Raw genomic sequence first — 17,112 nt, 5'->3', positions numbered from 1 at the left:
ACTTCACCATGCTGTGATATGATCTGATATAATATGTGGGAAAGTTTTGCTTCATAATTATACATTTCCAGTGTATGTATATTATGGGCCAGTCTCCCATCAAACCTGCCGTTTATTATTATAATAACCAGAGTAACGGCTCATAGAAAAAACTGATCCAGTATCTCGATAATTATCTCACCTTATTTGTAATATTTTCAGTGGCGTAATTAATGGTTTAGTTGTTTAGATTTCTGTCAGAAATGTATTTTAAAACATAAAAATGAAGTGACTAATGGCAAACACGGCGTTAATAAACACGTTTATTGAGTTTAATTTTAACAATAATTGCTGTCTTGAGTTGAAACTCCGTGAAACACCGAAACCCCCGAATGGGTCGTGAAGGTGCCACCGACCCCCGCCCTCGTCATTTGCGCCCAATCAGCGAGTGAGTGTCGGGGCCGCGCCCAGGCTGCATCGGAACTCGTGCGAGCGCTTCAGGTGGATCTCAGGTGTGCAGCCTCGCAGTCTGAGCACCTCAGGATGTGGGTCAAACCACGTTGAGTTTGAGTTGTGTTCCAAATTAAAGCCTTGAAATATAGTTTTTATGGACTAAAGCCGACTTTTTCCCGTCACTGGACTTTTTATCTGTCAGAAAAATGGATTTACGCGGCGCCAGACGCGCAGGATTTGTACTTTTGATGACTCTGTTTTTCATCCTTCTGAATGGATCCGGAGGAGAAGTTCCACGGCCCACACCCGGGGTGACGATTCTTCCCCCGATCAAGCCCGGGGAGGACGGCCCCCAGGCCTACCCTGATCCGCAGAAAGACAATTTACCCGTCTTCACCATGGACTACCCCAGAATCCAGATCCCCTTTGAGATCACTCTCTGGGTCCTGCTGGCATCTTTTGCAAAAATTGGTTAGGCCAAAAAATGAGGACCCCCAAAATATGATTTCCTGGAAGTGAACTCCTTGTGTTTGTCTTCTAGGGTTCCATGTTTACCACAAGATCACCATCTGGGTCCCAGAGTCATGTCTGCTGATCAGCATTGGGCTGATTGTGGGGGGCATCATGCACTCTGTGAAGGAGGAGCCCCCAGCTGTGCTCACCAGCAATGTCTTCTTCCTCTACATGTTGCCCCCCATCGTCCTGGACTCCGGCTACTTCATGCCCACCCGACCCTTTTTTGAGAACATTGGCACGGTAAGGTCCAAATCCATTGTTTAAGTGGGGCACATTTGGGGGGTCTGAAACTGAAGAGGAACAATAAATTGAAAACATGCCTTGCTGGCGGTTGATATACTGAGGCTGTAAACTATTTTTGTCAAATATTACCTTTTTTTATTTGATTTCTCTGGCGCACTTAGATATATAAACGTTTGCAGGCCATTAAAACGTGCAGTGCTTATCTTCCGCCTGTGGTCTCTCATTGTTGATCCTGGGAGTTGCCCTATCTATGGCCTCTGAATCATTCTTGGTTTGGTCTCTACTCATATATTAGTGAGGGGTTTGTGTGTCTGTTCTTCAGTCTGTGCTGCAAACTATAGATGAGTTCAGGCCATCAGTGTTTGACCAACAACATTGTTCATGTACAAGCTCCTCGCCACTTCCTGTTCCTCCACCATTTTAAGTGCAATGAACATGACATTTCCACTGCCCTCGATGTGCGTGCCTGTATTTTGGGACTTCAGAATGACGTTCATATTATTTATTCATTTATTAGTTATGGAATGCAGCATGTGTCACATCTTGTCTGAGAAGAGCCTGAACTGAGTGCAAAGCTCATCAGTGTTTCAACTCAAAACACATGAATTGGCCTCCATCACCACAGACTCCGCCCACAACAAACAAGACACACACAGAGGTGATCCAGTCATCTCTGTCAATCCAAAATTTGTATTAAAATATTAAGCTCCAACGCTCCCTTGGGCCTCCAGTTTGTCCATTGACCATTGTTTTTGGTCAATATTAATGTGCACATGTAGACTTCTGCTATCTAAGGTAACCTGCACGTTTCCTTCTTTCATTACAATAAGCCATGACAATAAACGGGAGATGAAAAAAAACAAGGAGCATTATAAATAATGCCCAAACAAATTCCATTTAGAAATGTTAGGGGTGAATATTGTTAGTCTGTTTCACAAAATTCCGTTCACTATAACATGTTTGACTGAATTACCGGATTTAATTGGAGTCTGGAGATGTGATCTCAAAACCAAAGCGTGCCCATGATGCGAGCTTGCATAGCATCAAACAAGATGGACTTGCATGTGATAGTGTGGCTGCACTGCACTGAAGACCTTTTGTCATGTCTCCCCTCAGGTGCTGTGGTTCGCGGTGGTTGGCACCCTGTGGAACAGCATTGGCATCGGCATGTCTCTGTTCGCCATCTGCCACATCGAAGCCTTTGGAGTTCAGGACATCAACCTGCAGGAGAACCTTCTGTTTGCCACCATCATCTCGGCGGTGGACCCCGTGGCCGTGCTCAGCGTGTTCGAAGACGTGTCCGTCAACGAGCAGCTCTACATCGTGGTGTTTGGGGAGTGTCTCTTCAACGATGCCGTCACTGTGGTGAGTTTGCACTGCTGGATTTTTATTTGAGAACTTTGCCCCTTCTTACTGAAATAATAGCTTCATCTGTTGCTGTGCATCTTGAGAGTTGTAGTATTGCTGCTGACATGTTCAAAGCGAGGTGGCTAATTTTGCTTTAAGAGATGAAGTGGAAGGTCCCTCCAGCAGAGACTGAGAGTCGAGCCAGCTAGGCATCAGTCACAGCTGGAGGTGGAGAGTGGAGTGGACAGTGCTTCTCCTCTTACAGACTGTCCATCTATCCATCCATTTGATCTGATATCTGAGGCACATGGGCAGCAAATAAAGCAGTGCGGTCTGAACTTCCCCTCCTCCCAGGGCTCCTCCATCATGTCCTGTCCTTGGGCCTCCTCTTGGATGATAACAAACATGTTCTAACTGCACTTGTGAAAACAACCGCACTTGTTAAAATGGCAATCATCATGTAGAAAAGCTGTATTTTGTAAGATGTATTAGCCTTTTCTTATTTTCTGGAGGGGTAGATTAATGCACTACAGACACCCGTAACACTGAGGATGAAGCTTTTGCATTTAGTTTTATTCCCTCAATATTTACCTTAGAAACATTAAGTATTGTCTGGTAGGAGAGCGATGGAAACCCCACCCACCATTGAGCCGCAGCTCTTATAAATCGTTATTGTGTTGGATCAAGCTTTTGTCTTCTCTCTGTCGAGGTTTAGGTCAGGTTTCATCAGATCCAGCACAATAGTTGACCCTTCTCTTTTGAGCAGATGATTGTCAGATACGACCAGCAGCCATCTAAAACCTGAGGCTTTAAATATGTATTGTTGGCACAAATTGCATGCAAAGTTTATCAACAACCAGATTTCTTCCAACGCATATCCATGTGAAGATTCCAAATTCATACGAGAACGATGGGAAACAGACCACCGTCCTCCAGAAATGGAGGCTGATTCTAATCCTGCATTTCAAATTTTGGCCCGTTGCTTGACCTGTGTCTTAGAGATATCTTGAAATAAAGACTCTATATTGAAGAGGAGGAAACGTGAAGGCATCAGCTCCAGTGTTTGTCGGCCTCACCGAGAACCGTTGTTTGCTCTGATGCTGCCAAACCAGTTTCTGAGGTCAACTTTGTGTAAAGAAGGAACAGAAACTGAAACAGAAGTCCCTCCCTTCCCCCCCACCCGTCGCCACTTATTCTTTATGGCACCCAGACACTCCCTCCCACTTACCTTTTCCTGCTTTCATCTGTTGTTTGGTACACAATAGCTGAGTGGACACGGAACGCTTGAGAGGAGTCACTGTTCCGGGACGTTACAGCTTCTGGATGTTGCGTTATTTACAATATATTTATCCAAATATATTGACTTAATTCATGCACCATAACGAGAGCGGAAGCTCAATAATATTAGATTTAAATGATCAATTATTTCTGAATAATCCCTGTGAAGATTTTTACATTTATTTGTGTCCAATGTGATTTAAAAGGACGTATTTCGACCTCCCCCTGAGTGAAAGTGTGCTCCACATCCGTGTTTATGTTGGAACAGGTTTCACTGGCTGAATCCACTTCGTCGCTAGAAAACCATTTCTTCTTCTTTAAATTTGAGATGCAATAAATATAAAAATAAATATTTGGCTGGCAGCTTCATTTCAAGTCCCATTATGCACTGCAACAGTTTTAAAATCAAAGCCATATTACTGAAAACAAACAATCTCTGTTTCAGTCCTAATCCGGATTTATCAGATTATCAATATTGTCATGAATCAGATTTAATCTGGAGTGCAATCGTGGCAATCCCCGCTGACCCGCGTGTGCTGCAGGTGTTGTACAACATGTTCAACTTCGTGGCGGAGATGCCTGTGGTGGAGCCGGTGGATGTGTTTTTGGGCGTGGCCCGCTTCTTCGTGGTCGGCCTCGGAGGGATGGGCTTCGGAATCCTCTTCGGCTTCGTGGCCGCCTTCACCACCAGGTTCACCTCCAGGGTGCGCGAGATCGAGCCGCTCTTCATCTTCATGTACAGCTACCTGGCCTACCTGGTGGCCGAGCTCTTCGCCATCTCCTCCATCATGGCGTGAGTGTGCGACCAGTCTGTGCCGTGTCCGCGGAAAACTGACCTCCAGGTTGACTCTGCAGCATCGTGACCTGCGCCCTCACCATGAAGTACTACGTGGAGGAGAACGTCTCGCAGCGCTCCTGCACCACCATCCGCCACGTGGTGAAGATGCTGGGCTCCATCTCCGAGACTCTCATCTTTTTCTTCCTGGGAGTCGTCACCATCACCACAGAGCACGACCTGAACTGGGGCTACATCCTGTTCACGCTGCTGTTCGCCTTCCTGTGGAGGGGGCTGGGTGAGTGCTTCTCTGGTCGCTTGTTTGAGAACCACTTATTATTCATCACACTTTTAATAGACAGAAACTTGAGGTTGGATGCAGGTTGTTGAGGGTTACAGGTTTATATTTACGTTGATGAAGACGCTAGGATCGGCACCTCAGAGTCAGAGGCCATGGTTCTCTGGGTGCTACGGCCTGTCTGAGTTGGAAGTGAGCTGTGACTGAAGTGGGTCAAGGACGTAGGGAGAGGGAAGGACTGGTCTTCAGTCTTGGTTCTGAGGAGCTCAGCCAGGACAGAGCTCTCTGTTGATCTAGATTCCTTCCTTCACCGACCATCAAGGTACGGAAACCAACTAGAGCTTCATATGTGTTCATCTCCGTCACTGATGTTGGATTATCCAGATGAAACTCAGATTAGAGTCAATAACCCTTCACTTGTCAGGACGCCGCCCTGGTGAGCTGTTCTGGCTCTGACCCGAGGCAGTTTACACACCGTAACCGTCTAACCAGTCCTTTTTGGAATGACTTGGGATTCAGCACAGGGTGGTTTGATCACAACATCTGACAAATATCTGCTTATGCTACACAAACAAGTGTGTTTGTTTTGAACGCAACTTAGACACAGCCACATGCAGGTGAAAAAATGTGGAAGAAGCCTGTGGTCCCACACCAGACTGACCCCACTGTTGGGAGAAATCTTGGAAGCAATCGATTAAAATAAAACTTCACAGTCAATCTTCAAAATGACATGAAGTTAAAAAGAAGAAAATAATGATCTTTTTCAACTATATTCCATAACACAAAATACAAACCATGTACTTGATTTTGTGCAGAAAACAATAACAAAACAAATCTGTGGTTCGATTGAAATGAAGTATTCTGTTTCCCACGGACTGATGTGAACAGCGAGTGACGCAGTAACTCGTGACAGGCAACACTGGGAGCTATGTAGCGTTCCAAGAGAGAAAAGCCATTCCTGAAAATTGGGCATCAGAACTGTGGCTGAGCATGTTTACATCTGGATGGGGAGTGTTGAGTATTTAACCAAAGATGTTAGGGAATGAAGAAAATGGCTGAAATTCATGTATTTTTTGCAACATTCCTCACAGACAGATAGAGATTGACTGCAAGTGCTTCAGATTGCATCTGTTTGTGGGCAATAAAATGTTTCAATCAGCACAGAACCTTTTCATTTGTTTTGTCAGTGATGCATTTGCCTCCTTAAGTTCAGTTCAAGTATTGACTCTTACTGTGATTTCCAGCTGTTATTATTGCCCTACATTAATTTAGCTAGGTAACTAGATTCTGAAATGTATAGTGATGTCAATAACAGCAGGTGGCAGTAGTGTCTCCGATGTTGCTTACACACACAGTAAGCAAGGAAGAAAATTAACTTCTTTTTTTTTTAAAGCTTTGTGGCTCCAGATGATGATGGGGGACTGCTTAATACTGCAGTCCCTGCCTCCTTCATGTCATTGAACTGTCCATCTGTTTTTGAGTTATTTGGCTAACAGACAGGTAAACGCTGACAAACACAACCTCTTGACAGAGTAGGAAATGCCATGAATGAGGTAGGTTATGGTCTCACATGCTGATGAAACTGTGTCGGCATGTGGGACGTACTTTAGCTCAAAGGTAGCTGAGTAAATGGTTACAAAAGGGCTAGAAATGAGTGAGACGATGGCTCTCAAATCTGAACCTGTGTGTGACCGATTATTCCTCAGGGGTGTTGGTGCTGACCCAGATCATCAACCCCTTCCGTACCATCCCCTTCAACCTCAAGGATCAGTTCGGTCTGGGCTACGGTGGTCTTCGAGGGGCCATTTCTTTCGCCCTGGCCTTCACCCTCCCCGACAACATCGGCCGCAAGAAGCTCTTCGTCACCGCCACCATCGCCATCATCATCTTCACCGTCTTCCTCCAGGTAAGATCAGCCCCAGTTTGCCTCCAGAGAGCCCTTAAAGACACTGCCTTCTCTTCAGGGCATCAGCATCCGTCCTCTGATCGAGTACATCAACGTCCGCAGGACCAACCGGAACCTGGACACCATCAATGTGGAAATCCACTGCAGGGTACGACACCTGTCAGAGCTGCTGTTTGAGATTCAGTTTCCGGGTTTCATTTCATATCTGGTCCTCCACAGATGATGGAGCACACCATCGCCGGCATCGAAGATCTGTGTGGACAGTGGAGCCACTTCTACTGGAAGGACAAGTAAGACCCGACCGGTGAAACCGGCTGATACATGAAGATTTCCTGCTCTCAGGTTCCTTCTCTCTGGTTTTGTTTGACAATGCTATTGTCCGCCCTGCTTCCGTGTGGGAATGTTGGTGACTCCAGCCGACCAGGTGTCGGGTTGCTCTTCCCCCCGCCGAGGTTCCTTCCTCAAACCTGTCAGTCCAGCTGGTCCAACGAGATTTCATGACTGTATTTGAAAATTTGTTATTTTCCTTCATGCAGGAAATGTTTTATGTTTTTATAATACAGCATTGCCTTGTATAGTAAGTACATCTCTGGTATTAAATATTTCATTTAAGATTCACCGTAGATCTCTGGATCCATTTTAATACTTAGAAAATGGAAACGAATTATAATATCTATTGGTCTATTGTTTTTCATGAGGTCATCTCTCTCATATTTACATGTTAAAGTAATATTACTGAGCATCCTTTTCATGAATGAAAAAATGCAAAGTTCATTTTTTTTCATTTCCAACCACTTGCTTAGAGACTAGAGGCAGGGGACACCCTGGACCGGACAGACCACCACTCACACACACCTCTGGATTATTTAGCGTAGTCATTTAACCACTGGATATTTTTGGATTGATCTATGAAAATGTCTCATAACTATCAAGATTTTATGGCGCTACTGTAGCTTGTATTTTTGTTCATAGCAGTGAGTGTATCTTTATATGCTACTGAGACAGTCAAGTGTTTTGGATTGGCAGAAAACATCATCCAATTGCTTGGATTGTGGATTGTAAGGGTTAGCAAGGGTTAATCTGTTAATCTAGTGAAGGTGATATGTGTAGAGAAGTTTCTTTTCGAGTCTGAGAGTCTTTCATGAACTTTGTAAATCTGACTTCAGGTTCATGAAGTTCAACAATCGAATCCTGCGGAGGATTCTGATCCGGGACAACCGAGCGGAGTCCAGCATCGTGGCGCTGTACAAGAAGCTGGAGCTGCAGAACGCCATGGAGATCCTGGACAACGTGTCCGCGGACATCAGCGCTGCTCCGTCCATCGTGTCGCTTTAGTGAGTGCTTTAGAATACTGAGCTGTCATGTGATCATCTGCGCAAACACGACGACTAATGATGGCTCCGTCTGTCCTCAGTGAGGAGAAGAAGGTCTCCACGAAACCAAAGAAGAAGTTCTTGGCTCCGGACCTGAAGAACATGCACGACATCTTGTCCAAGAACATGTACAAGATCAGACAGCGGGTGCGCTTCCTGTCTTTGCTTTCACTTCTGTTTCTGAAAGAATAATTTCCCCTGGACATCATATACTTAAAATATTATTTATTAGTGAAAACTTCTCAATATATTGCATAAATAATGGAACTTTTTAAGTGATGAATATCATGGTGAATAACTCAAAATATAAATAAATGGTCTTTATTACAAGGTATTCATTAGTCTAGTCATTATCTTTTATATATTATTTTAAGGGACAAAAATATTGTTAAAATTAGCATTACTCTTAAATAAAATCTGATTTAGATATTGGGAAAATGAGGATATTGACTTCAAGAGAATTCAAATCGCAGTTTTGCGCTTTTGCGCTGACCTCTGAGAGGCCGCACTTTTCCCTCCTCTGCTCCAGTCAGCCATGTTAGCCATGTGCTTCATACAGTTTCATAAGTCAGGTGACCGACCTGTCGCTGATTCCCGGGATGTTTCAGTTCAGGATTTGGGTCTGATGACTCACAGGGCCAAATTCTGTAGGCGCATTATTGAGAGTAGTCAAAGCAGCCTGAGCCCTGTTTTGCATGGACACTGTTTTGCATGAACACAGTCTTCTGTACTTTTCCTTTCATGGCGAGACACGTGACTTTGTTCTGGCTCCGGTGTGTGTCGAGTGTTGAACCTTCCGCCTTCCTTCTGTCCAGACCGTGGCGTTCACCAGCAAGCACGCGCTGCCCAACGACACTCACACCAAAGAGATCCTGATCCGGCGTCACGCCAGCATCCGACGCAGCATCCGACCAGGAAGCTTCCAGTCACCAGTGAGTCAGGAGTCTGTTCACAGAGCCTCGGCAGCTGTCTCTTATCAAACTCTTACGTTCAGGTGATGCCCAAATCCCAGAAGTACTTCTCACTTCCTGTTGGACAAAGCTTGCACTCCAAATTCCCTGTGTCCAGATCCAGCAATTTAGGTCAGTTTCTCACTGATTGAACTCAGAATGACGAGTAAATTTCAGGACTGACTTTGAATTGTCTTCTCCAGATGATCAGGAAACCATGTCCGAAGTGGCCTACCCTGCCAGACGGTCTCGTTTTAGTCCGCCCGCTCGAGCCTCCTCCTCCAGAGCCATGATGCCTTTGCACAGACTGGACACTCTGGCCGAGGTGACCTCGGTGGACGTCCTGGACGAGAGCTCAGGCGAGAGGAGCAGAAGAGGGAGACCGGGCTCCTCCTCCAGTGACCTGCCGCGACGCCAGCCCCTCCTGCTGCCACGAAATGACGACGGCGCCTCGGACAACTTTAGAAACGAGCAGCAGCCTTCAACTCCGGCCTGGACAGCAGAACCCAGAGAGGACGCTGTTCGAAACCCTCTGCTCAGAAGACCTCAGTGGATCCCCAAGAAGAAGTGATCTTCTGAGGGATTTTGAGGGACAAAAGGATCACACAAACCTGCACGGGATGCTGGTTTCAAAGTGGAAAAACTGTTACAAAACTGACATCTTTAGCGCCCTCTGGTGGAGCTTCTACATTTTGAACCCAGGACCGTACAAGACTTGCTAGATTTATAAATGGGTCTGAAAAGGCTTGAAATGGAACAATTTTGCTTCATTTTTAATTGTAAATATTTTTCAAATGATTGATTTACTTTTTTTATTTTCAGGAAACCGGAGACAAGTTTTTAGAAGTCACTGACCTGTCATCCATGTTTAACAGTTTTTAAGTTGTCGATGAAAATCATATTTAAGCAATTTGAATTAAACTTATTTTAAATTATCTTTCATTGTGAGAGTGACACTGTGTCAGAGTTCTTTACATGTAAATTTAAATTATTTTTGACATGAAAATCCTTTAAACAAAAAAATGTCAATCAAAATATCAATCATGTGACTTGTAGAGGTCTCACTTTGTGCGGGACTGTTGAGGACTGCTGATACACATATATACAACTTTGATAGGTACTGACCACTGCAGACCAGAATCAAGCCACAAGAGGTTCAATTCCATTTTTATTACAAATATTCAGAACCATTCAAATAAATAAGGTTAAAAAATGGACTAATACAAAACAGTTTATTATTAAATTGTCCCCCAAAAAAACTCACACTCAAATAACAATCATCACAATACAATCATAATTTGTCATGTTTACAGAAACACAGCTGGGAAGAATCAGAACACCACAGATCCATTCATGAAAAATGTTAATGATGAGTATAAATAAGTCAAAGTGCACCAGTGTGTTTGGGGTCAGAGCTGCGTCCTCACTGCGTCAGTTGTTTCCTCTGGTCTCAAAGGAAAAGTAGAGTTTAGCAACAAGCTAATTCAGTTTGTCAAATCTGAGAAGTGTCAGTGCTCTGTGAGCTCCAGGTCAGGCGTGTCAAACTCGCTTCCATCGTGTCATGATCGTAACCAGAGACCACAGTTTCAATCAAATTTAAACTGCTGATTTAGAAAACACAAGGAACATTTGTATTTTCCTTTTGCCCCGCTAGATCTGGTAGAGACCGTTATGCCTCCCACACCAGTTGAAAAAAGGCCACAGTAGTTTTCCATCCTCACGAAATTATTGTTAACAGAATTCAGAAGGCCACACGGTGGTTAGTGAACCAGCGAGAAGGTTGCTGGTTTGCTTCTAGCCAGTGTGTTTTCACTCTGGTTTCCTCCCAGAGTCCAAACACATACACGGGGTCATGGTAACTGAGGGTGTCGTAGACTCAATACTTCCACTGTAACAGTCAAAAACAAACAAAAGAAAGCAGACACAGTAGCTAGGTTGCTTTGCTAACTGCTAAGAGACTTGGCACAATGAAATGGCTTTTCAGTGAGCAGAAAAATTGCATGGCGACTAGACCCAAATATGATTTTGAACACTTCAAGCCAACGGTAACCTTTCAGTTGTATGAGTCGATACACAGAATTTTGTACCAAGAAGAGTTACAATAGTGTCTTCAGCTACTAAAAACCCCTCACAGTGTGACAGAATGTGTCTCCCCCCCAGACCCAGATCCACTCCCTGAGACGACAAGAACCTAGCTGGTGCTCACAAGCTGATTCTGAGCCTGTGATGTTGTTACATCCAGAGAATTTTTGGCTGAATAAATCTTTCAAGATTAGATCCAGTTTCATCCAGTATTTTCATTTGGATTTCCATTTGGGGATCCGGACCAGCAGTAAACAGACAGCAGCTACGGCCAGGACCACACCGAGACTCGGGGGCCCGCACGGGCTGAACTCCTGGGCCAGGCCCGACAGCAGCGGGGCCAGGACTCTGCCCACTGAATTGACCGACTGTCCCGCTCCGATCAGGGTCCCGCTGGCTTGGACGCCGCCTCGCTGGAGCTCCAGATCAGTCACGCAAGTCCTGCCTATGGTGGTGGAAATGGCAAAGAAGGTGGAGGAGAGCAGGACCTGCCACACGCTCGCCGCCGTGGCGTACAGGAAGATGAGCGAGCAGGTGAGGACGGAGGAGTGGAGCAGCAGCGTGGACATCTCGTTCCTGTACAGTTTAGTGACCGGACCCACCAGGAAGCCGGCCAGAGCTCCTAGCGTGCTGCTGTAGCTGATGAGGTAGCCGGTCACCTTGGGCTTGAGTGAGAAGCGCTCCTCCAGAGCCAGAGAGAAGTTGCTGTAATAAAGCATGATGGCGACCGCCATCAACAGACGGACCAGAAACAGGTCCCACATGTCCGAGTAGGCCACCTTTTGGATCTTGGATCCCACTGAGGAAAGCTGCTTCCATGCTGGCTGCAACAGCGAAGCTGCTTTAGATACCAGACCCCCTCCCAGCTTCTGCTGGGCCCGGGAGCCTGAGGCAGAGTCTGCAGACGAATGGTGGCTGCTCATGTGCGAACCGTTGCTCACTGGCTTTAGCCTGTAGCTTGAACTTCCATTAGAGTCGGAACAGTGAAGCAGCACCTCTTTCCAGGGCAGCATGGACACCAGCGCTGGAAGGGTTAAAACATCAGTGAATATATATTTAAGACATTTGCATTGAGTAAGACATTGAGTTGTTGCATTGCTGCAGTTAATGCATGCGTTGAGTTGCATTGAGTTGAAAAACAAACATGATTTGAATGTGTGTTTAGGGGTGGTTATGTGAAGCCAAACTGACTATCTGGCCAAAAATAAAATAAATAAATCATATCAAATAGTGTGTGAAGTTGCCATCGCTCTTGCAAGGGTTAAAGTGAGGTCATTTCCTGCCTGGGATGCCACTTAGAGGGGACCAAATCTCAGAAGCTTTGTGACAAAACACAATTTTAAATGTTTGTAATTTCAAAGTTAAAGCAAGGTAAAGTGTGCAAAATGGCCGCCTCACTGAAAACACTGTGTTTAAGTTGACCACAAAGGACTACAAAAACGCGAGGCTATGACGAGCATGGTCCACTTTGGCAACTGGAACGTGCTCAGCTCTGCAATGACACTCACTTCCCAGCTGCGACTTCCTACATAACTTAACGCACTATAAGCTCATGTTTGTAGGAGAAATTATAAATTCATTTTAAAAAGACGTACAATATAGTATGAGGTAAAGGATTATTTGACAAAATAATGCTTAATATTTGACAAAAACATATTTTAATAAACATGTTGGAAGGTAACTGCATGTGGGACAACAGGAATCATTTCCATATCTTGGGTGAAAATGTGTGTAGGATTTATATTTACTATATCATGTAATTCACCATACTACAATGAACAGTTCAGACCTTATAAATATAAGAAATGGACAGGAGGCATCAGATCACCAGCCCCTGCAACAGTCCCCCAGAGGACCACTCATCACTCACCTGCGTTCACCAGAAATATGGCCGCACACGCAAAGGCAGAGGTGTAGAAGCCGCCCTCGTGCTCCGTGAGGTAGCCACCCACCACCGGACCCAAAATGAAGCCCACACTGGAGGCTGCATTAAAATGTCCCATGACGAGGGGGCGCTCTGCCTCAGACACCAGGTCAGACAGCAGCGCTCTGCAGATGGAGAGCGAGTGCTTGAAAAGCCCTGCAACGATCAGCACATGTTCAAACTGAAGCACAGCTGATCAGTCGAATCTGTTATCAAAGTCACAGTTGGTTATGTGAATATTACAATGAGCGTTCTAGTTTATCACACATGATCACGTTAATCTGAGATGATCTAACAATGACAGTGTGGTTTCATGTCCTGATCTCACAATTCACTGACCTCCTCTGCTCATCGCTATTAGATTTGTGGTCTGATCTTTGTTGCCGTTAGCTTTAGCTTTGTTTTCAGGGAGCCATGAGGGCCGTCCATCTGAAATAACCAGGTTTGTAATTGACGTTTTAACTGAGTTGTGAGCTCCACTAGGGGTCTACCAGTGCACATCCCCACTTGTCACTGTTGGATATGCTACTTGTTCGGCTGCACCAATCCCATTGAAGGGCGCATATTGACAAGCAGCAGATTCCTTACTCTCGACAGTTCTTTATTTGTAAAATCCTTCTTTCCTGGGGGGAGATCACACCTAAAGTTGTGCTGCTTAAGCTGCTGATTCCGGTGCCGAGCCTCAGAAAAGGGGATCAAACTCACCAACAGGAATTCGTGACAGCACGAACAGAGTGATGGTAGTTGACAGTCCAAGCAAGCAGTAGCCAAAAGCACTCAGCAGCAGACAGGTGAGCAGAGAATACTGTCGGCCCACCACGTCGCTCCAGCTGCCCTGCAACCACACAGGCTCAGCTCAAAACACATATGACGAGAGAACACGCTTATTTCACCTGCACAAAGAGCGCAACACTCTTGTTTCTCACTCTCCCACAAACACACATCTGATGGGATAATCACATTAGAACCAATTGAGTTTGCTCTGTTCTACAGGAGGCCGGGCGAAAGAACCACAGAGGCCGGGTTGTTCGAGCTGGTCCACGTCGGTCAAGATTCAGCTGCTCCACACGCTGGAGCCAACAAGCGACTCCTTTATCTGGTAAATTTGTTGCATGAGCCCAGAGATTTAAACCAATTTTGGCAGCTGCTTGCTGTGAAAATCCCAGTGCTATGACACCGAAACAGTTTGTAGATGTTTGGATCGTATGAGGCATTTTAATACGCCACATAATCCAGCATGTACAGCGACTAGTCTGAAAACCCTACTGAGCAGCTTGAGACGGCAGGAAGCTTCGCGTGAGGAGGGTGAGTGTCGACAGACTGACGGTATTGTGCCACCACAAGCAGTTCCACACAGCCAACGTCTGTCTTGGTGAAATACCACAGATGACATTGGATGCAACCACTTTGGCAATCGCTAGCAGGCACTTGGATGGAGGGGAAACATTCGGGCGATACTCACGACGATGGTGCTTGAGAAGAGCTGTAAGACGCCATACGTCGCACCTGCAACAAGACACAGTTTCAGCTTTTATAACAATGATCAACAATAATACAGAACTTTGGTCACAATCGTTGGCTCTTAAGTTTTTCTGTGCATCAAAATTCAACAATAATGTTAGCTATTTTTTTGTTATTTTTATTGCTATAATTGTGATACATGGTTTTGCTACAAAACTTGTTGTTGTCACATCTTTCTTAAAACTGAAATCGTACCTACAATACCAGCGACAGTAGGACTGGCTCCAAGGGCTTTCACATGATGACTTAGCAGCGGGATGATCATGCTCACCCCAAACAGATCCTGCAAATGGAGAAGGATAAAATTAAAAATGTGAGATGAATAAGATGGCTGGTATGTGGTGAGCATGCTTCTGGATTTTAGCCGTTGATCACATTTCCCGCATTAAGACTTCCAAACAGCGGTTTTCAGAGACTCGGAGACTAACACCACTTCCTGGGCCCCAACAAACACTCGTATATTAAAAAGCAACCGTGATGCTGATCGCTACAGAAGTCCATGACAGAATATGACTCATTAAGCAGGAGCAACACAGGACGGATACTTTCTTTCTTCCTGCTCTTCTGTTGACAGGGAACCAGGTGAACTATTTATGGGGGTCAGGCAGCAGCTCCGATTGCTTCACAGACAGGACACGTTTCTTTCAAGCTTTCTTCAAAGACTTTCATCAAACTAACACACAGGAATGAAACAGCTATTACGATCCACATGCTGAGATTAGTTGCTTTTATAGTCAGTTGTTGGTTACTGTGAGCTTGTATGTCAATAAAAACAGGACGAAACAACAACTGTGCATCATCTCAGAGTTTGGTGGTAATGTCAGGCAGAATATTCATGTATATTGAAGAGTTGAACCTGACCAAAACACTTGCCCAGGTGTTGCTGAGGAAACTGCAGAGGTGGGTTTCATAAGTCATGTTGTCAATGCTGCAGCTCTCGTCAATAGCGCTGAGGCATTTGGACAGACAAGTGATCCGACAACACTGAGTTCCAAGGTGCACAGTTAGTTCCACACCCAAAACAATCCAACCTGACCAGTTCAAAGCAAATACTGAAGACATTCTTACTGTTACTGCTGTTTAAATTCTTTCAATTATTTATGCTTAATTGTCAAACATCAAACTGTCTTGTCAATTTTAATTTCACAGATAAGGTTTAGCTACCCTTCCTCTCCTTATATTAAGGAGTTCTGACATAGCATACCATGACCATTTAACATGGCATTATTATGGGAATATGGATGAACTATATTTCGTCATGTCACAATAGTGAGATGATAGTTAGATGGATATATCATACTATTATATAGTTGGTTTTAGTGTTATAAATATTTAAGTATATTTAAGTGTCTATCTAGACACTTGGCTGCTGCTAAGGAAAGTGACATACATCTGCAGACATAAATCCATAACTGAAATGAAACATTTACATTATCAGATAATGAAGTTGCAATACCGCCCCGTGATCGCCACCCACAGACTTCAATCTCAGTCAAAACCTAAACACTAAAAAACAGAAAAAGAAAACTTGACAACCTTGATAGGCACATTCAATTCTCCTGTGCTGACATTGTGTAATTACACATGTATTACTGTTGGCTGTTGTCAACAGCAGGAACTGTTGCGTGTTGTACACCGTTTTGCCCCACATATTCCATCCACTCTCTGGCACCGGGTTGTATTGAGAAGCACAACGACTTATGACAACTTATTTCACTCACCATGAAGCCCACTACATAGATGCAGCGTATGATTCCTCTCCGTCCACGAGGCTTGTAATGAGAAGAACCACATTTGTGGTTGTTGAGGTCGTTCATCCTCCTTCCCCAGCAGATCCACTGATCTGCGGCGAACGTACAGAAGCCTCTCAACGCGTCTGGGGCTCCGGGGTGGTATCACGAGATGGGGGTGGCCTCCGGTGTCTAGGGTTGAATTAGAGTGACTCTCGCTTGAATTGCGAAAGACATTAATTTGTGTTGAGGTTTGACAACACTTCCACCCACATTTCTACCCCTCAGTGTCGTGTATGTCGTTGAGTCAATGCATTTTTCTCTGACCGGCCTCTCCTGTCACTTCAAATAGTTCAGCCCAGTGACGTCATATACCCGGATGCGAATACAGTACAGAACAAATTACTGTATTAAAAATGTAACCTGGACATTATCTTGTAAGATATTTTCCTATAATACATGCTGATGATATCTAATTTAAAAATAGTAATAAGGTCGAATATTCATAATTAGGCAAGAACGATAATACAGCGTCTGCTGGACATAGTACGAAATTGCAAACACCTTCCCAACCTCGTCTTTACCAATTGTCGGTATGAATAATTACTAATAATAACTAATTATTGCTAGAAAAAAAAAGACTAAAACTACGTAATTGTTTATTTATTTTTTTCTGAATAAATTACGTACAACTTTTGCTAAACAATTGCAATTCGTTTTAAATGTGTGTCATAAAA

The 17,112-nt window shown here is 44.5% G+C and overlaps 2 protein-coding genes across 3 annotated transcripts; one reads left to right on the top strand and one right to left on the bottom strand.

Moving 5' to 3' along the window:
- The first annotated feature begins 506 nt into the window (after window positions 1-506).
- slc9a2 (solute carrier family 9 member 2) lies at window positions 507-10,006 on the top strand. Its single transcript, XM_053877713.1, has 13 exons — window positions 507-903; window positions 974-1,188; window positions 2,308-2,556; window positions 4,359-4,609; window positions 4,672-4,889; window positions 6,596-6,795; window positions 6,854-6,943; window positions 7,015-7,085; window positions 7,962-8,129; window positions 8,210-8,315; window positions 8,984-9,100; window positions 9,163-9,250; window positions 9,322-10,006. The coding sequence occupies exons 1-13, from the start codon at window positions 639-641 to the stop codon at window positions 9,687-9,689; spliced, it is 2,406 nt and encodes an 801-aa protein (XP_053733688.1). The 5' UTR covers window positions 507-638; the 3' UTR covers window positions 9,690-10,006.
- Window positions 10,007-10,332: 326 nt separating this feature from the next.
- mfsd9 (major facilitator superfamily domain containing 9) lies at window positions 10,333-16,671 on the bottom strand. 2 transcript variants are annotated; one of them, XM_053877714.1, is made up of 6 exons: window positions 16,367-16,671; window positions 14,841-14,928; window positions 14,587-14,630; window positions 13,830-13,959; window positions 13,071-13,280; window positions 10,333-12,224 (listed from the first exon to the last, which is right to left on the bottom strand). In XM_053877714.1, the coding sequence occupies exons 1-6, from the start codon at window positions 16,460-16,462 to the stop codon at window positions 11,416-11,418; spliced, it is 1,377 nt and encodes a 458-aa protein (XP_053733689.1). In that variant the 5' UTR covers window positions 16,463-16,671; the 3' UTR covers window positions 10,333-11,415. The 2 variants fall into 2 exon arrangements, with proteins under 2 accessions (XP_053733689.1, XP_053733690.1); XM_053877715.1 differs by having other exon boundaries at window positions 14,845-14,928.
- Between the last annotated feature and the right edge of the window lie 441 nt (window positions 16,672-17,112).

This window comes from Synchiropus splendidus, chromosome 10 (genome assembly GCF_027744825.2).
Source record: "Synchiropus splendidus isolate RoL2022-P1 chromosome 10, RoL_Sspl_1.0, whole genome shotgun sequence".
Classification (NCBI taxonomy): Eukaryota; Metazoa; Chordata; class Actinopteri; order Syngnathiformes; family Callionymidae; genus Synchiropus; species Synchiropus splendidus.
Note: the sequence above shows the minus strand (reverse complement) of the source record. Positions and strands in the feature narration are given on the sequence as shown.